This window comes from Macrobrachium rosenbergii, chromosome 12 (assembly GCF_040412425.1).
Source record: "Macrobrachium rosenbergii isolate ZJJX-2024 chromosome 12, ASM4041242v1, whole genome shotgun sequence".
Lineage (NCBI taxonomy): Eukaryota > Metazoa > Arthropoda > Malacostraca > Decapoda > Palaemonidae > Macrobrachium > Macrobrachium rosenbergii.
The window spans coordinates 49,929,207-49,949,686 of record NC_089752.1 but is presented as its reverse complement, the minus strand read 5'-3'; the positions used below and the strand labels follow the sequence as shown (position 1 = coordinate 49,949,686).

Here is a 20,480-nt window from a genome sequence, read left to right as displayed (position 1 = left end):
TTAAAATATAAGTATTGTTTGGTAAACCAACTGATTTGTTTTCTTAAGTGATCCCTGCCCATGGGAACATAAAGGAAAATGAAGATGCTGCTGAAGCAGCCAAAGTAGCTGCTGCTATCACCAGATCAAAAACAACTTTTCCTGGTAGTGAATATTTACCTTCTCTAAACTCGCTCTTCTTTAGGAAATGGTAGATTTTATGTAGTAATGAATAACAATAAAACACATCAAACCCATTATCATATTGTGGCATCTTTCTATGCAAAAAGAACCCCATGTTGAAGTATTTCAGTTTCATCTTTGAATTGGTCAGTCATTTGATTCATGGATACTTAATGAATAACCCACTTTGGAAAATAATTATATTTTGATAATTTTGGCAATGGTCTAAATGTAAACAATTGATGTCTTGTGGGTGAGAATTGAAAGTTGGAGTGACCCAGTAACAAGCAAAGCAAAACTGAAGTCTTGTTTGGTTGGTATGAAGTGTGTTTCAGCAGTTCCACCCTACACTGTGGGCCAAGCATTAGTTCCCAGCATTAAGAAATGCCTGTTTTAAATATTAACGATGCCTCTTTTTTTTTTAACTGTGTTTGAAAGAGATGATCACCATTTACTATACTTATATAACTTTAGCAGATTTGTTTGAGGACATCAGCTAATTTGGATTTAATACTGTATATGAAGGTTTTTGTGCATCAAAAGAAACCAATGGCTTGCTGAGCATGTTCACGACCAAGCAAGTCTACCCACTGGACAGTTGAAGAACAATGGTATGCTTGAAAGCACTCGAGATCTTCCTTACTTGAAATCAGTTACTTAATGAACTGAAGATATTCTTCCAAAAAACCTTTGATAATTAGATGGAAAAAATTATTTGGACAGATAATGTTAGTTTTATAGTGGATTTAAGCTTTGACATTCCTAGACTGTACTGTGATTTAATACTCTAGTGACTGCATACAAGATTATTGTATGTTCGATGGTTTGTGGCTTTGATTGTAGGATTAGATTGTCTTACCTAACATTCATGTTTGTTGATTGAACCTTTGTGTTTTAGATTCAGTTAGATGGACTGCAGGGACCTGCAAGTGGTTCAACCCCTTAACCATAAGGCAAGGCACTTCAGAGTACAACAGGAATTGCCTAGTATTTTACAACTGATGTATTATTCATATCCCATTTCAGTGACTTTGATACTTATTTCACCTTAACTTTGAAGTTAAAGTTGGTGATATAACTGAATTATATTATACTGCCTGACGAATTGGTTTGTCTCTACCATGTATTGAACGTAAATAAAACCCAGTAAAAACAATGTTTCCTGTTGTAGTCTGACCCAATCCCTGTATGCAGAGAGTACTGGTTAACACTAATTGTTAAACATTTATGCCAATGTCGTAATCTTTACTTTCATGTTGCAAAAAAAAAAAAAAGTACAATTTATTAAATAAAATTTAAACTTTGCCTCTAAAAGAGGCCATGATAGTAAGTAGGCTGGTTAAACTACCTAATAATAGAAAAAAATTTCTGTGAGTGATTAAGTTTCAAGTAAACTATACCTCCAAAAAAACATATTGCATACAAAACTTAAAAATAATTTTATGTTCCAATTTTTAAATATTTCTCTAGTAACTGAGTATTCCAGTACAGCCTCTAAAATTTGAAAAGCTCAGTATTATACATAAAACTTACTTAATGGGATTTATTACAATACAAAGCCTAAAATGATTTTATAGGTTCTTTTAAAAATGTCTACATTTATCGAAAAATATTTATGCTTACTTAATATGCCGTTGGTGGAGCAGCTTATAACCCTCTCAAATTGGAAGTCTTATCATGACTTTTGTTGTGGACATGATTGAATGAGTACAGGTGAAGACCTGAACCAGATGGAAATTCTGGTAAAAAGTGTACGTGATGGAAGAGAACTTATAAGGATCTCCTGAATATGGGATTTAAAAATGTTTATTGATATTTTGTCACCCAGTAGCAAGAAGGCAGCTAGGTGATCTTCCCTCTTGCACATCTAGGCAAGATTCCATACTTTGCACCAAGAGTGTTACAAATCCCTTTGACCTATATGAATATATTAAAATATTCCCATGTTGTGTATCTGATTATTTACCTTTTAAATTGGTGTAACCATTGTGCAGTCATAAAATATTAAGTCTTTGGCCTGATGGGTTAATTCCAAGTATACATCAAGTTCCTTGATTTTTGTATCTTGTAATATTCTTGGTCATCCAAAGTAATTTTATGATTAATTTGTATTTTCAGCCAAAGTCTCAACTACTGACACTGGCACTGATTGAAATTTTACATGCAGTTTCACCAGAATCGTATGTGACAAGACGAGCATTGCTTTTTTAATTTTAACAACTGACATAGCAGAAAGCTTTTTTGTGTCAAGGTTGTATACATGAATTTACTCAAAAAGCCAGTCATTGTTTTAGACTTTGAAGTAAAAACCTATTTAATGAAGTGTCATTCCAGGTCAGTGCACTGTAATGAAAGCAAAAATATAAATACCTAATGTAGTATTTATTTTTTAAATACTTACCTCTCCATTATATAACTTTTACTTCTGCACCAGCAGGAGTTTGACAGATTGCAAAAGAAAAACGAAATCACTAGTTTTTCTATGAATATCCACTCTCTATCCATCTACTTCCCCCACCTCCCACCAGGGGACTGATAGGTACAAACACTCATAACTGGTCAGTCTACTTATGTCCACTTTGAATGTGGAGGTAGGGAGAGCAAATTGTATAATGGAGAGGCAAGCATTTAAAAAAGAAATACTAAATTAAGTATTTATGTTTTAGTTGCATTTGATAGATCCTCTGTCTGCAGTAGTCATCCTCTGCCATCCACAGGTCATATGATAGTCTCAAGACCATAAATCTAGTCTTTCAGCTATGGAATAGTTGTGGTAATTTTCACCACTGTTCTCATAATTCGTAAGGAAGAGATGTCAACAATGAGATTTACCTAGACAGCATCAACAATAAGGCTTTTCTCTTTTACATCTCAGTTTTCCTGGTAGCATGCTTGCTCAGGTCATGTCCTTTGTAAGGGTTACTAAATTTCATAAAACTATCCTCCACTATCCCCATTTCTACTTTTTTCCCAGTCACAGCCAGGCCCTGCTACCAACATATTCAGCTCCAGAGCTTTTTCAGTAATTGGCTCTTCAAGACTGCAGACAAGACCACTCTTCTATGCCACCTTCAGTGGATTGTCCATTAGCGTCTTAGAAATTTGCATTTACTGCAAGAAATCAAGCTTTTCTTACTCACTTTGGCTTGCCCTTCTTAAACTGGAACAGAAAAGTGGAAGTTCATTGTTCTCATGCAAAGAAATATAAATAGTATGTCCGCCAAAGAATGGCAACCTCAAGAATCTAATTCCCAATGGTTCATACTATATGCAGTCTCTCCAGGTTTACTTCTACTCAATGAAGAACATAAAGTTATTACTGCCCCCTAACTGTAAAGAGACATACCCTCATACAGAGATTGCTATTAGTAAAGACAATATTTCAGTTGCCAAGTCATGTGGAGTTTAAACTTAATACATACAATCTAGCAAAAGTCTTCAGGTATTCACTTCAAAATCAAACTCCCCTTTTATTCTGTCTCTCCTTTAAAATACAGATGGCCCTGAAAACTAACCACCAAATGAAGTTCAGTAATTATCACTCAAGGAAATAAGTTCAGATCATGACCAAAAAAGAAACTTTTCCCTCATTTGCTAAATTGCTATAAGAATTCATTGTCTTTAGGAACGTAAATTTCTAGACAATGTAATTTTCTAACCATCCATTACCTTGCAACAAAGCAATAATTTCTCAGAGTTGATAATCACATGGGTAGCCATCTACACACTGTATCTTTAAAATTTCTGACAACAGCAATGAGTAAAAGCTTATTACAATACACCTGAAAAAGTATAAAATTTATTTGTACATTTGCAAATTTCACTTGACTGAAGTCACAGAAAACTTCATTCCCCAAGAAAAGTCTGTAGAAGCTCATTCTTCTTCCGTTCAACAAGTGCTGCTTCAATATCAGCCTGTGTTGGAATATTGGGTACATGAGCCATAAATCTCTGGACTTCTGAGCGTTCGTCAGTTTCGTCTAGCATTATCTGAAAATTATGAAGAAATGTTAATTATTTCAATGTAAGAGTATTAGTGAGATGTACAGTCTGTTGCACATATAGAACATCAATACTGATACAATAAAGCATTTAAAATTAACAATTGTGATTTGGAACAGGGACTAAGATGTTGTCTTAAATATAAGTAGGGTATTTCACTTATATTTGTATAAATATTTTATACAATTAAGAAAGAGGCTTTGACCTTAACCTTCAGATACTCAATATGTGCATCTGGAGGGTTTAATACCTGAAGTTTTAACACAGTAAGACATCTGAATAAGGTTTGCATACATAGACTGTTACTGTGTGAAAACGTATATTCATTCTATTATGCAAAATGTCTGTTATTTGAACATATAACATTTATATTTTCAGATGACTAAGATTCAATATAACTAATCTATTCTGAATTCAAGAATTACTATAACCATTATCTTGTTAATTTTCCTGGTCAGTGACCATAAAAGCAGGCTCACAATGGAAGAGCAAATGAATGAACGGACACTTTTGCCCACATTTGTCCAAAATTGTCTCTGGTTTTAATATATACTATTACCCTTCCCCTCTGTTTGTAAGAGGAAAGCAAAATTGTTGCAGTTATGTGCAACAGTGATGATCAAGTTCACTGAAGGCCTCAAAACAACTACCCAATCCTAAGTCCTTGTCGTCATATATTCATAGCATATTTGTCAGTTTTGTACTTTTCCAGTCCATCTGTTATCTGTATGGTTCACAATGTTTTATTGCTCTATTCTTGTACTTTGCTTGCAATTGTGTTATGCTTTGCTCCCATATATCTAATATTACTTGACACTACTGATATCAATATTTGAAATGTTTAATGCTGTAATACTTCATATATAAATCTGTACTTTTATATAAGTAACTTACCAAGTAATTATTAGCTAACAATTATGCTCGCACAGCATCCTGAATTCACAATTCGCGGTGATGCATAAGTTGTTTGTTGTGTCAGGGTGGGCGACAGAGATTACTGGCTGTTGGTTTGTGGTACTGCGCCCATGGCAAGGGCAATTTTTCTCCTGCATACGTCTTGTCAGCGATCAGGCATATCCTCCATTGCAAGACTTCCACTGACGTAGAGGTGAATTTCGGCCCACCACTGCACCACTACATGTTAAGATAAGCACCAACCAGAGGCAGTATTCTCCTGCAGTAGCTCTCTTACCAGGTAGGGAAGCAACAAGCATTGTTTCAATGCTAGCCATTCTTTCTAGTTCAAGTCATTACCACACTTAATGTTTTTGAGGTAGAATAGTCCATTCATCCCACCCACCTTGCAATTAGGGATTCAGCTAAGTAACTACTTGCTAAGTTACTTATATAAAAATGACATTTTTATAATAAAATAAAGTTTTATACTGTATATACTTACCAAGTGATTACTGAATCAGAGCCCTCCCTCATCCCCTTTTTTCATGGACTTTGCAGCAATAAAATAGAATGACGCCGCTGGCAGTAAGTCGCTCCACTCCTGTTGCAGTGGGCAGGGCCTGTTACCCCCCGCTTCGCAACTGCCACATTACCGAGAATTTTGAATTTAGGATGCTGTGCGAGCATAATTGTTAGCCAAGTATTAATTACTTGGTAAGTACACATAAAACTTGATTTTATTACAGAAATGTCATGTTACTTTTTTATATTTACAGCTTGAGAAAGTAAACATGAAGCTGGCAAGAGCTACCAGCTAGATACCAGTACATAGGTTACTGAAAGATTAATAGATCCCATTTGTCGGATAAAAAAAATTTTGGTTTTGTACTACAAACACTGCAATTGTTCAAAAAATTCTAAGAGATACACCTCAACAAATTTAAATCTCCTTTTATATTTTGTAAAATATTCCAACTAGTATGTCATATAGATGAAATTAAGTTACACATAATGAACAGATAGATTTACTGTACATATTACAATTTATAAATTTTATAACTGGGTTTCAGTCTTCCTTCTGTTTTTATTACCATTTATGCCTGTTCTTTTGCGCACTGATTTCTTTTACATTCATCTTTTGTCACAAAGCCTCTTTCACTTATTTCATACATAATTGAAAAATCATTTCATATAAGTAACTCGCCAAGTAATTACATAACTATAGTTTCTAACTCGAAACTGCGGTAGCACTTCTATAGTTTAGTTTAGGTGACAAGCCCTGCCCACTAACGGAAGTACTGGAAACAACTTAGCAGAAAACCTCATTCTGTTTCTGCTGTGCTCCTGAGTAACATCTGGGGTTTGCTGCAGCTTTTGTTTACTGATTTTTGGTTGTATGGCTGGATTCGGTGTATTATCGCTGTTTGAGTAGCCTTCAAGCTTTAACAGCTTTCAGGATAATTTTTTCTCGTTCTTTGGTTATTATTGTGTCTGATTAACCCTTAAACGCCTACTGGGCGTACCATACGTCGACTAAAATTGTCTGTTAGGTGTCAAGTGGGCGTACCATGCGTCGACTAAAAATGCTTTTTTAAATATTAACGTAAAAATAATTATAGGCCCTAGTTTGCAAAAGGTTTTTAAATCACGGCGCCTTGAGGATGCTGGGAGTTCACGGATCAAGCTGTTGTTTTGTTTATAAGCGTCACCCAGACGCCGCATGCGCGTGAATTCCCTCCTTCTCGTGCCAGAAAGCATCAGCGCCCGTGATCGTCCGAGCGTTTTTGGCGCATCCGTGTTTTGCAGAACTTTGGCGAGTGTTTGCGTGTTTGTGAGGCAACAGGACGTTTGCAGAGATGTCTCAACGTCATCAGGACCGTGAAAGGTGCATACTGCCTGTCGGGCAGTGAGCGTGTGAGACGAGTTTTAGACTGGGATGCTGGAGAGGGACCAAGTACCCAAGATGACCCAGCTTCTCAACGCCCGTGTTATGTGGCCACGTGTGACCGAAGGACCAGGACCACATCCCGTGCCTTTACGACCCCTGAAGCATCGGGTGTCTGAGGGGGCATCCGAAGCATTTGGGAGGCCTCAACAAAAGGACATTGAAAATACTTTTCGGAGCTCGATCGAGAGCAGGTGGGAGTCCTGATTTGTATGGCAGTTGGTCATCCAGTGATGAGGACATCACCTGATGTTAGTGATGATTTGTACTTACCCCAAAAATGTCCGTTCTTTAGCCTGGGAGGAAAGTGGTTGAATTTAGTGGTTTCAGTGCGTGCTGACGAGAGTCTGAGGAGGAGGAGGAGGCCCGATTGTGGCTGGTGGGGCGACAGAAAGTGATGGTGAAAGTGAGGAGAGCGGACCAGCTGGAAGGGTGGGAGTCGTGGGCGTGCCCGTGCGTGCGCGTTATTCTGCAACAAACCCGTGAAGGTCGCAGCGTATTTCGGCAGCGTGGGTGAAAAAAAAATTCGTCCGAAAGTGATGAGGGTGGTTGGAGGACCCCACCCCACCTAACATGCACCCATTCCGCGATAGCACCTGGACTGACCGTCCCTGTGCCTCTCACTGCACTGGGGTTCATTCAGCTCTTCCTGACGGATTGCTGGAATTCCTAGTTGCAGAGACCGCGGAAAAACGCTGGTTTGGTCAACTTTAACTGCGAACAACGTTGTAAATGCAATGCTGGCGGGCTGCAACCTCAACCCGGACATGGCACATTTTTACCTTCATTTTTTTTGGAATGATGCCAGCTGCGGCGTCAGGCAATATTGGGCGGAATTTTTTTTTAAATTCGCCCAATGTGCCCGGCATTATGCCCGTGATAGTTTCCTGGCGATGGACAATTATTTCACCATTTTATATTCAACATAAGGGCTGTTACCGGAATAACCCCAACCGCCTCATCTTAGTCGTCCAAAAATTGGGAGTCATTCGTGAGCTTTGCCAGTTTCTCATGGTTTCTTCCAAGAACCTTTTCTTTGGATGAGGGGATGATGCCATACAAAGGCGTCTAAGTATAAAAGTGTACAACCCCAAGAAGCCAAAGAAATTACAGGTGTAAATTCAATTATTTTTCATTATGAAGCCAACACTGGATCTCGTCGTGGAGCTTACCGGTGCGGTGTATTCTGGGGTATTCTCCAGCTGCGTGACACTGTCTTCATTCTTGTGGATCGTTTCGTAACCAGGGATACCACCTGTTTATGGATAATTATATAACTCAAAATATCCCTGGCCCAGGGACTGTACAACTAAGCAGGTGTGCACGTCAGTGGTACCCTTGCCGGTTGGTGCGTGGGGCCCCGAATGTCCTCAAGAGGTTTTTAGCCACCCGTAACATCTGGCAAGAGGAGAGACAGAGTGGCGGCGGAAGGGAGATGTCTTCGTCATCTGTTGGAAGGGGATCCGACTCGTGCCCATGATTATGACGAGTCATGAGCCCATCCAAGAAGAGATCATTCAGCGGAAGAGGACACGTCGGCAGGGCTGAGTTACGTATGAGGAGTTTCGTGTCCAACGCCCTACTGTCATCGGGCACTACAACAGGCACATGGGAGGAGTTGATCTCTTTGATCAACTCATCTAGTATTATCCCTTCACCAGGAGAACCAGGAGGTGGACACAGAAGCTCGTCAAATACCTCCTTCAGTTGGCCCTCAGAATGCCTACATCCTTTACTGTGGTTTGCAATTCTGGCCTTTCCGGAGGTTGACCCACATCCAGTTTCTTGAGGTGGCTGGGAATGCCCTCATAAACTTCAACCCAGAGGAGTGGCCTTCCAACACCGCCCCTTGCCCAAGAGGAAAGGGCAGATGTCGCTAGGAGGCCAACCTCGTAGGTCTTCCTGCTCCTGCCCGACACCGCCCCTGCTGCCAAGCCCTTGAAGATGCCGCCTTTGATTATGCTGCGCCCTGGATGATGCCGCCGCCCTTGGTGATGCTGCCGCCCTCCCTCACATTCCAGTGTCCTTGGGTAGTCGACCCTGTGTGTCGACTGCAGGCAGGGAGATCACACTGGAGCTCCTAGAAGGGCGTAAACAAAACGGTGCCGGGTGTGCCATATGAATGGCAGAAGGAGAGACACCCCGCTGAAGTCTGTTGCACCTGCAAGGTAGCACTGCAGGTTCGAGGAGTGTAACCCATTTGTACCACACTGCGGTTATATATTGGAGTCGCCTACCGGCGACACCGGGCGCAGCGGCCACCGGGCGCAGCGGGCGCCCAGTGCGGCCCATCCGCAATAAGGCGTGCATCTCCCTCCTCCGCCTGTGCCTCGTCATGTTGAGAGGAAAAAATGCAAGACTCTTCAATGGAGGAGGAGAAAACAAGAACAGAGTTTTTGAGAGTCAGGATTACTAAAAGTATTCTGCATTGGAATTTATTTTTAGTTTTATATTTATTACAAGTTTTTATATATCTGTATTTATTGGTGTTTTGTATATTATTTCGTTTTATGCAAAAACAAAGTTTTTCACAAGCATTCCTTTTAGTTATGTATCCGTACCAAAGTAAAAAACAATATATTATATATATGTGTATGTATAAATGTGTATAAATATGTATTATATATATATATATATATATATATATATATATATATATATATATATATATATATATATATATAATATATATATATATATATATATATATATATATATATATATATATATATATTTTTTTTTATTTATTTGGGTCTTTTTTGGGTAAGCAAAAAATCTAATATTTTGGTGATATTCAATCCTTTACCTGCATTTTGCAACAAACGGAAAGTCTCTAGCACAATATTTCGATTTATGGTGAATTTTTGAAAAAAACTTTTTCCTTAGCTCCTTAAAAATCCACTGAAAATGTCAGCATTTCTTGAGTCACCTTGTTTGAAGTAATTTTTTCGCGTTTTATATTATTCGTTACATAAAGTGTTATACATCAAAATGTGCGCAATTTCATGTAGAATACAACAAAAAATAAATCATTCTTTTAGCTCTTAACAGTTCTCAAATATTTTCATTTAAATCACGATAACTGACAAAATTTGAACCTTCGGTCAACTTTAACTCGACCGAAATGCTCAAAAAACGCAATTGTAGGCCAGAATTCTTACATTCTAGTAACAATCAATCATTTACCTTTATTCTGCAACAAACGGAGTCTCTAGCACAATATTTTGATTTATGGTGAATTTTTTAAAAAACTTTTCCTTCGCTCTCTATTACTGGAAAATCCACTGAAAATGTCATCATTTCTTGAGTCACCTTGCGTAATTTTTTCAGCAACATTATATTATTCGTTACATAAGTGTTATACATCAAAATGTGCACAATTTCATGTTCAAATACAACAAAAAAATAAATCATTCTTTTAGCTCTTAACAGTTTTCAAATATTTTCATTTAAATCACGATTAACTGACAAAATTTGAACATTCAGGTCAACTTTATCATTCGACCAAATGCTCAAAAAAACGTGCAATTGTAGGCCAAAATTCTTACATTCTAGTAACAATCAATCATTTACCTTTATTCTGCAACAAACGGAAAGTCTCTAGCACAATATTTTCAATTTATGGTGAATTTTTGAAAAAACTTCTTCCTTTGCTCACCCACCCGTGGGAAATCCACTGAAAATGTCATCATTTCTTGAGTCACCTTGCCGTAATTTTTTCGCCGTTTCATATTATTTGTTACATAAAGTGTTATACATCAAAATGTGCGCAATTTCGTGTAGAATACAACCAAAAATAAATCATTCTTTTACCTCTTAACAGTTTTCAAATATTTTCATTTAAATCACGATAACTGACAAAATTTTAACATTCGGTCAACTTTGACCTTCTGAAATGCGTTTTGGTTTTATGCCTAACGTAAGCCAAAATCATACATTCTGGGAGTACCAATCAATCATTTACCTTTATTCTGCAACAAATGGAAAGTCTCAGCACAATATTTCGATTTATGGTGAATTTTGAAAAAACTTTTTTCCTTAGCTCCGTTTATGACTCAACTGAAAATCCTGGCATTTTTGAGTCACCTTGTCGTAATTTTTCGCCGTTTTATATTATTCGTTACATAAAGTGTTATACATCAAAATGTGTGCAATTTCATGTGCATACAACAAAAAAAAAAATCAAACAGTAGCTTTTACCATTTTTAAATATTTTCATATAAATAACGATAAATGAAAAAATCAACCTTCCGTCAACTTTAACTCGATCGAATGGTAAAAAATTAAATTGTAAGCTAAAACCTTACAGTCTAGTAATATTCAATCAATTTCCTTCATTCTGAAACAATTGAAAAACTCTCTAGCACAATATTTCCGATTTATGGTGAATTTTTTAAAAAACTTTTTTTATGTCCGTGCATTACAATTCATGCCTCATTTTGTGATAATATTTTCTCTGTGTTGCTTTAATCGTTTTTCAATCTGTTATATACCAAAATCATCGCAATTTAGTGCTACAATACAACTAAAAAAAATTAACTCATTAGCTGTAACCGTTTTGCTTACAGTGGACGATTTGTATAATTATATACAAGTTTTTTTCTCAAACATATATTCCAATATTTCTATATGATAATGATATTTTTTCATTTCTGATGGTTGCATACTAAACTTCAGGCAATGAGAAAAAAAGCCAAAAATGAACTCTTAATCTTAAAAACTAAAGCGTGCTGTGATTTTTGAAAAAACTTTTTCCGCTTGGATACCTGTAATTTCCGCCAGTGGCATACGGAGACGTTTTTGTAGATAGGGCTTCGGCGTTTAAGGGTTAAGTTCACTAGTTTTTGCTATTGTAGCAAAGTTGCAAACCAGATCAATGAAATCTTCATATTATTCTCATACAATTTGCAGTACAGTAAATGTACTGGGCAGAAATATAGTAGGGAGAAAACTTCTGCAAAATGTTATAATTAGCAAGAGTAGAAGGTACTTAACCCTTTAACGCCGAAGCCCTATTTACAAAAACGTCTCCCGTATGCTTCGGTGAATGCCCCGATACAGGAAAAAGTTTTTTTCAAAAAATCACAGCACCTTAGTTTTTAAGATTAAGAGTTCATTTTGGCTCATTTTTTTTGTCATTGCCCTTAAGTTTTAGTATGCAACCATCAGAAATGAAAAAATTCATTATCATATATAAATATTGGAATATATGAGTGAAAAAAAAAAAACTGGTATATAATTGTATACAAATCGCTGCTAAACAAACGGTTAAAGCTAATGACTTAATTTTTTTAGTTGTATTGTACTAAATTGCGATGATTTTGGTATATAACAAATTTTAAAACGATCAAAGCAACACAGAGAAAATATTATCACAAAATGATGCATGAATTCGTGTTCAGGAAGTAAAAAATATTTTTTCAAAATTCCCCATAAATCGAAATATTGTGCTTTGAGACTTATTTGTTGAAAAAAGCTAATTGATTGAATTTTCCTAAACTGTAAGTGTTTTGAGCTTACAATTAATCAGTTTTGTGCATTTGTTCGATAGTTAAAGTTGACCGAAAGGTTTGTAAAATTTTTTCTATTTATCGTGATTTATATGAAAAATATTTCAAAACTGATAAAAAAGCTTTACAACCATGAATTATTTTTGTTGTATTGTAAATGAATTGTGCATTTTCATATAAAACTTTATGTAACGATAATATAAAACGGTGCAAATATTACGACAACGAGATTATCATTAATTTCGAGATGTTAATAATTAGCAGCACATTAGCGTGAAAATGTTTTTTTAAATTCACCATAAATCGAAATATTGTGTGTGTGTTCAATTTATTGCAAAATGAAGGTAAACGATTGAATATTACTAGAATGTAAGAGTTTTAGCTTACAATTGCGTTTTTTTACCATTTCGGTCGAGTTAAAAGTTGACTGGGTTGAAATTTTGGCAGTTATCGTGATTTATGTTAAAATATTTCAAAACTGATAAAAGATTACAATATGAGCTAATTTCATATGTATTCTACTGAAATTGCACACATTTTCATATATAAAAGTTTATAACGACTAATGTAAAAATGATGCAAAAATTACGACAACATGACAGAAAGAATTTCTGAGATGTTCATATGTCAAGTTACTGCGCGCAGGCGTAAGGAAAAAATTTTTCTTCAGAAATTCACCATAAATCGAAATATTGTGCTAGAGACTTCCAGTTTGTTGCAAAATGAAGGTACATGATTGAATATTACTAGAATGTAAGAGTTTTTAGCTTATAATTGTGTTTTTGACCATTTGACAGGTCAAGTTAAAGTTGACCGAAATTTTTGAAAAAAAGTTTTGGCAGTTATCGTGATTTATATGAAAATATTTCAAAACTGATAAAAGCTACAACCATGAGTTATTTTCTGTTGTATTCTACATGAAATTGCGCACATTTCCATATATAAAACTTTATGTAACGACTAATATAAAAACAGTGCAAACATTACGACAACGTGACGAAAAAATTTCTGATTTAGAGACGTAAGGAAAAAGTTTTTTCAAAAATTCACCATAAATCGAAATATTGTGCTAGAGACTTTTCAATTGCTGCAAAATGAAGGTAAATGATTGAATATTACTAGAATGTAAAGTTTTAACTTACAATTGCGTTTTTACCATTTCAGGCTAAGTCAAAGTTGACGAAAAAATCTTGGCCTTATCGTGATTTATATGAAAATATTTCAAAACTGATAAAAGCTACAACCATGATTATTTTCTGTTGTATTGTACATGAAATTGCACACATTTTTATATATAAAAACTTTATGTAACGGCTAATATAGAACAGTGCAAAAATTACGACAAAATGACGAAAGAATTTCTGAAATTTTCTGATTAAAACAATTACCTGTCGCTGGCGTAAGAAAAAAAGTTTCTTTTCAAAAATTCACCATAAATCGAAATATTGCACTAGAGACTTTCAATTTGTTGCAAAATGAAGGTACATGATTGAATATTACTAGAATGTAGAGTTTTAGCTTACAATTGCGTTTTTTCGACCATTTCGGTTGAGTCAAAGTTGACCGAAGGTTGAAATTTTTGTAGTCAGCGTTTTGCTTGTCGTCCACTTGGCATTCAACAGACAATTTTAGTCGGCGTTTGCTATGTCCAACAGGCGTTTAAGGGTTAATCTTAACAAGACAAGTTAGAGAGGACAGGTATGAAAAAGAAAGTGGCCTCTAGAACCTGCAAAACAAGCTTCCCTTGGCCTAGTGTTTCTGCCCCTACCCTAGGTTAGAAGATAGCTCTGCTATTCCTTCTTCCCCTCTTCCTAATTTTTCTCCTGCTACCAGTCTAGAGTCTAGGTTTCACAAGAAAATGATCCTACTTGTGAATACAGTGGCGGAGTTAGGTGCGTCACTGAAGGTGTTTATCGCAAAACGTATTCAGACAGAGTCACTTCCCACAGAGTGGCAAGTGATAGTGTTGTGCAAATGGGGGAGGTGGCTTCTTGTCCTGCCAGCTCTCCTTGACAAAGGTAGAGCTCTGTCCTGCTCCCTAAACCTGGGGAAGACATGCTGAAAGTCCAAAGGGAGGCGGTGGGGTCTGCCCATGGGTTGCTGCCCTCAGTCGAACCTGTTGCACGAATATCCCAGGTATCAGCAGACAGCCACTGGAAAGGTGTCTTGACAGGAGAAAGTGTTATGCAAGTGGAGGAGGTGGCCTCTCGTTCTGCCGGTTCTCCTAGATGAAGGTCTATGTCCTGCTCCCCTAAACCTGGGAGAAGACATGCCGGAAGTCCAAGGGAGGCCTGTGGGGTTTGCCCACGGGTTGCTGCCCCCTCAGCCGAACCTGTTGCATGAATATCCCAGGTTTCAACAAGCAGCCACTGGAAAATAACTTTGGATGTGTACCAGCTGTCGTGTGACTCAAGAAATCCAGCCCAGACTTGGAAGCGCCACAAGTGCTTTCTAGATTCGTCTCGTCCATTGAAGAGGCAAGCACGCAATGCTGGCCACTCTTCTTCGGTGCTCAGTTAGTGGTTTAAGGAGCCAGGCCCAGTCCTCAACCTTCCTGCTGCACATGGGACAGTCTGGAGTATCTCTCTCCTAAGCGTACTTCTGTTGGGCACCAGTATAAGTACCCAACAATCCCTCTCGTCGCGCAAATTGTCTTCGTTCAGGTGCCCATCTCCTCAAGTGTCCGCCACCAGTTTCAACAGAAATACCATGGTGCCAGCTCCCGAGTGCTCAGCACCAGTTACCTAGCACCCGGTGCCCACTTCCGATGCCTGGCACCAGCTCCCAACCCTGGCACCAACTCTTCAATATCAATCTACTGCTTGGAGTGCCAAAAAACCCTTTCAACCGTGGATCTCTAGCCTATGCAGCTCTCCTTCAATATTTGCGGGCGACTTTCCATCCCTTTGGCTCCAGCTAGCCCCTGGTCTCACCTCCCTCAACCTTCCTGATAAGGAGCCATCCAGATGACAGACCTAGGCTCCCCACAAGGATGCTTTCCTCATCTTCTAGGAAGGAACTCAAGGAGACTGCAGTTTGGTTTTCTGCTAAGAGTGAGCAAGGTAAGTGTTACGGAAATATGTATTTACCTTTATATTATTAAGTTGTTGTGCTGCAGAACGCAAATGAGTTGTTCTAATGGTAACTGAACAGCTGAAGGGCCGTTATTTACATTTGTTTCTCCCATTATGTAAGGTGAGGTCGAGCGGTGTAACCCTGATCCCACGGGGAAAAGCTTTGGACATGACTGCGAGAGAGGAACAGCCCTCGATATTGGTGAACCTGTTGGACGGTCTTTGGTGGACCTGTTGGATGGTCTTTTACTGGATGTTATTGGGTTGCTCAGGAACATTGCATAGCAAGTACGACTTCAGGGAAGTCTTGGAAGTTTCGCAGTCTAGAAATTGCTGGCCAGCACACTAGGTAGTTTGTTTACGCCCCAGTGAAAATGTATTGCCCACTGTGCAATTTCATGTAGAATACAACAAAAAATAAATCATGCTTTTAGCTTTTACCATTTTTTAAATATTTTCATATAAATAACGATAAATAGAAAAAAATCAACCTTCCGTCAACTTTAACTCGATCGAATGGTAAAAAAATGCAATTGTAAGCTAAAAACCTTACAGTCTAGTAATATTCAATCAATTTCCTTCATTCTGAAACAATTGGAAAGTCTCTAGCACAATATTTCGATTTATGGTGAATTTTTTAAAAAAACTTTTTTTTATGTCCGTGCATTACGAATTCATGCCTCATTTTGTGATAATATTTTCTCTGTGTTGCTTTAATCGTTTTACAATTCTATTTATATACCAAAATCATCGCAATTTAGTGTACAATACAACTAAAAAAATTAACTCATTAGCTTTAACCCGTTTTTGCTTACATACGAGTTGTATACAATTATATACAAGTTTTTTTAGCTGTCATATATTCCAATATTTATATATGATAATGATATTTTTTTCATTTCTGATGGTTGCATACTAAACTCAGGCAATGAAAAAAAAGGCAAAAATGAACTCTTAATCTTAAAACTAAGCGTGCTGTGATTTTTTTTTTTGAAAAAACTTTTTCCAGCTTATTCTATTTCTGAACAGCCGCATCGGAGGCGTTTTTGTAGATAGGGCTTCGGCGTTTAAGGGTTAAGTTCACCTAGTTTTGCTATTGTAGCAAAAGTTGCAAACCAGATCAATGAAATCTTCATATTATTCTCATACAATTTGCAGTACAGTAAATGTACTGGGCAGAAATATAGTAGGAGAAAACTTCTGCAAAAATGTTATAATTTAAAGAGTAGAAGGTACTTAACCTTTAACGCGCCAAGCCCTATTTACAAAAACGTCTCCCGTATGCGGCGGCGCTTCGGTGAGTTAAGCGCGAAGCGGAAAAAGTTTTTTTCAAAAATCACAGCACGCAGTTTTTTAAGATTAAGAGTTCATTTTTTGCTCATTTTTTTCATTGCCTGAAGTTTAGTATGCAACCATCAGAAATGAAAAAAATATCGTATCATATATAAATATTGGAATATATGAGTGAAAAAAAAACTCGTATATAATTGTATACAAATCGCTGTAAGCAAAACGGTTAAACTAATGACTTAATTTTTAGTTGTATTGTACACTAAATTGCGATGATTTTTGGTATATAACAAATTTTAAAACGATCAAAGCAACACAGAGAAATATTATCACAAAATGATGCATGAATTAAATAACGCTCAGGCGTAAAAAATATTTTTTCAAAAAATTCACCATAAATCGAAATATTGTGCTAGAGACTTCCCGTTTGTTGAAAAAAAAAAATTGATTGAATATTACTAAACTGTAAAGTGTTTTAGCTTACAATTACAGTTTTCGACCATTTAAATCGAGTTAAAGTTGACAAAAGTCAATTTTTTTCTATTTATCGTGATTTATATGAAAATATTTCAAAACTGATAAAAGCTACAACCATGAGTTATTTTTGTTGTATTGTAAATGAAATTGTGCACATTTTCATATATAAAACTTTATGTAACAAACTAATATAAACGGTGCAAATATTACGACAACGAGGCGAAGAATTTCCGAATGTTCGGCCGAGTTACAGCATGGAGCGTGTAAGGAAAATGTTTTTTTTAAATTCACAAATCGAAATATTGTGCTAGAGACTTCCAATTTATTGCAAATGAAAGGTAAACGATTGAATATTACTAGAATGTAAGAGTTTTGGCTTACAATTGCGTTTTTACCATTTGGTCGAGTTAAAGTTGACTGAAGGTTGAAATTTTTGCAGTTATCGTGATTTATGTAGAAAATATTTCAAAACTGATAAAGCTACAACCATGAGCTAATTTCTGTTGTATTCTACATGAAATTGCACACATTTTCATATATAAAAGTTTATGTAACGACTAATGTAAAATGATGCAAACATTACGACAACATGGCGAAAGAATTTCTGAGATGTTAGGCGAGTTACTGCGCAGGCGTAAGGAAAAAATTTTTCTTCAGAAATTCACCATAAATCGAAATATTGTGCTAGAGACTTCCAGTTTGTTGCAAAATGAAGGTACATGATTGAATATTACTAGAATGTAAGAGTTTTAGCTTATAATTGTGTTTTTGACCATTTCGATTGAGTTAAAGTTGACGAAAGCTTGAAATTTTGGCAGTTATCGTGATTTATATGAAAATATTTCAAAACTGATAAAAGCTACAACCATGAGTTATTTTCTGTTGTATTCTCATGAAATTGCACATTTCCATATAAAAACTTTATGTAACGACTAATATAAAACAGTTTTCAAACATTACGACAACGTGTGAAAAGAATTTCTGGCGCGGACGTAAGGAAAAAGTTTTTCAAAAAATTCACCATAAATCGAAATATTGTGCTAGAGACTTCCAATTGCTTGCAAAATGAAGGTAAATGATTGAATATTACTAGAATGTAAGAGTTTTAACTTTACAATTGCGTTTTTACCATTTAAATTAGTCAAAGTTGACCCGAAGGTTGAAATCTTAGCAGTTATCGTGATTTATATGAAAATATTTCAAAACTGATAAAAGCTACAACCATGAGTTATTTTCTGTTGTATTGTACATGAAATTGCACACATTTTCATATATAAAACTTTATGTAACGGCTAATATAGAACAGTGCAAAAATTACGACAAAATGACGAAAAGAATTTCTGAAATTTTTCGGCCAACTACAGCGGCGTAAGAAAAAGTTTCTTTTCAAAAATTCACCATAAATCGAAATATTGCACTAGAGACTTCCAATTTGTTGCAAAATGAAGGTACATGATTGAATATTACTAGAATGTAAGAGTTTTAGCTTACAATTGCGTTTTTCGACCATTTCGGTTGAGTCAAAGTTGACCGAAGGTTGAAATTTTTTGTAGTCAACGTTTGCTACGTCCACTTGGCATTCAACAGACAATTTTAGTCGACGTTTGCTATGTCCAACAGGCGTTTAAGGGTTAATCTTAACAAGACAAGTTAGAGAGGGACAGGTATGAAAAAGAAAGTGGCCTCTAGAACCTGCAAACAAGCTTCCCTTGGCCTAGTGTTCTGCCCTACCCTAGGTTAGAAGATAGCTCTGCTATTCCTTCTTCCCCTCTTCCTAATTTTTCTCCTGCTACCAGTCTAGAGTCTAGGTTTCACAAGAAAATGATCCTACTTGTGAATACAGTGGCGGAGTTAGGTGCGTCACTGAAGGTGTTTATCGCAAAACGTATTCAGACAGAGTCACTTCCCACAGAGTGGCAAGTGATAGTGTTGTGCAAATGGGGGAGGTGGCTTCTTGTCCTGCCAGCTCTCCTTGACAAAGGTAGAGCTCTGTCCTGCTCCCCTAAACCTGGGGGAAGACATGCTGAAAGTCCAAGGGAGGCCGGTGGGGTCTGCCCATGGGTTGCTGCCCCCTCAGTCGAACCTGTTGCACGAATATCCCAGGTATCAGCAGACAGCCACTGGAAAGGTGTCTTGACAGGAGAAAGTGTTATGCAAGTGGAGGAGGTGGCCTCTCGTTCTGCCGGTTCTCCTAGATGAAGGTCTATGTCCTGCTCCCCTAAACCTGGGAGAAGACATGCCGGAAGTCCAAGGGAGGCCTGTGGGGTTTGCCCACGGGTTGCTGCCCCCTCAGCCGAACCTGTTGCATGAATATCCCAGGTTTCAACAAGCAGCCACTGGAAAGGCGTTTTGGATGTGTACCAGCTGTCGTGTGACTCAAGAATCCAGCCCAGACTTGGAAGCGCCACAAGTGCTTTCTAGATTCGTCTCGTCCATTGAAGAGGCACGCACGCAATGCTGGCCACTCTTCTTCGGTGCTCAGTTAGTGGTTTAAGGAGCCAGGCCCAGTCCTCAACCTTCCTGCTGCACATGGGACAGTCTGGAGTATCTCTCTCCTAAGCGTACTTCTGTTGGGCACCAGTATAAGTACCCAACAATCCCTCTCGTGCGCTCGTTGTCTTCGTTCAGGTGCCCATCTCCTCAAGTGTCCGCCACCAGTTTCCGAGCACCCGGTGCCAGCTCCCGAGTGCTCAGCACCAGTTACCTAGCACCCGGTGCCCACTTCCGAGTGCCTGGCACCAGCTCCCAAGCGCCTGGCACCAACTCTTCAATATCAATCTACTGCTTGGAGTGCCAAGTGCCCCTTTCCAACCGTGGATCTCCTAGCCTATGCAGCTCTCCTTCAATATTTGCGGGCGAGCTTTCCATCCCTTTTTCGGCTCCAGCTAGCCCCTGGTCTCACCTCCCTCAACCTTCCTGATAAGGAGCCATCCAGATGACAGACCTAGGCTCCCCACAAGGATGCTTTCCTCATCTTCTAGGAAGGAACTCAAGGAGACTGCAGTTTGGTTTTCTGCTAAGAGTGAGCAAGGTAAGTGTTACGGAAATATGTATTTACCTTTATATTATTAAGTTGTTGTGCTGCAGAACGCAAATGAGTTGTTCTAATGGTAACTGAACAGC

General features: G+C 37.6%; 2 protein-coding genes across 18 annotated transcripts in view; one reads left to right on the top strand and one right to left on the bottom strand.

The window, feature by feature from the left end:
* The window catches only part of LOC136843652 (zinc finger and BTB domain-containing protein 18.2-like), a 122,374-nt gene extending 116,254 nt beyond the window's left edge, over positions 1-6,120 (top strand). For 7 of the 17 annotated variants that reach the window (XR_010854630.1, XR_010854635.1, XR_010854634.1 and 4 more), the window contains one exon: positions 1,061-1,318. Coding sequence is in view for 8 of the 17 variants with exons in the window: in XM_067112204.1 (XP_066968305.1) it covers positions 1,061-1,070 (10 nt within the window). In the remaining 9 variants the exon portion in view is untranslated. Of the gene's footprint in view, positions 1-1,060; positions 1,319-5,837 lie in introns of those variants that run through there. The other 10 variants (XR_010854631.1, XR_010854638.1, XR_010854637.1 and 7 more) reach the window with 3 other exon arrangements.
* Positions 3,949-20,480, bottom strand: part of LOC136843654 (pre-mRNA-splicing factor ISY1 homolog) — a 122,598-nt gene continuing 106,066 nt past the window's right edge. Inside the window, exon 6 of the mRNA XM_067112205.1 lies at positions 3,949-4,152. Within this exon, the coding sequence (XP_066968306.1) occupies positions 4,009-4,152 (144 nt within the window). The 3' untranslated portion in view covers positions 3,949-4,008. The remainder of the gene's footprint in view (positions 4,153-20,480) is intronic.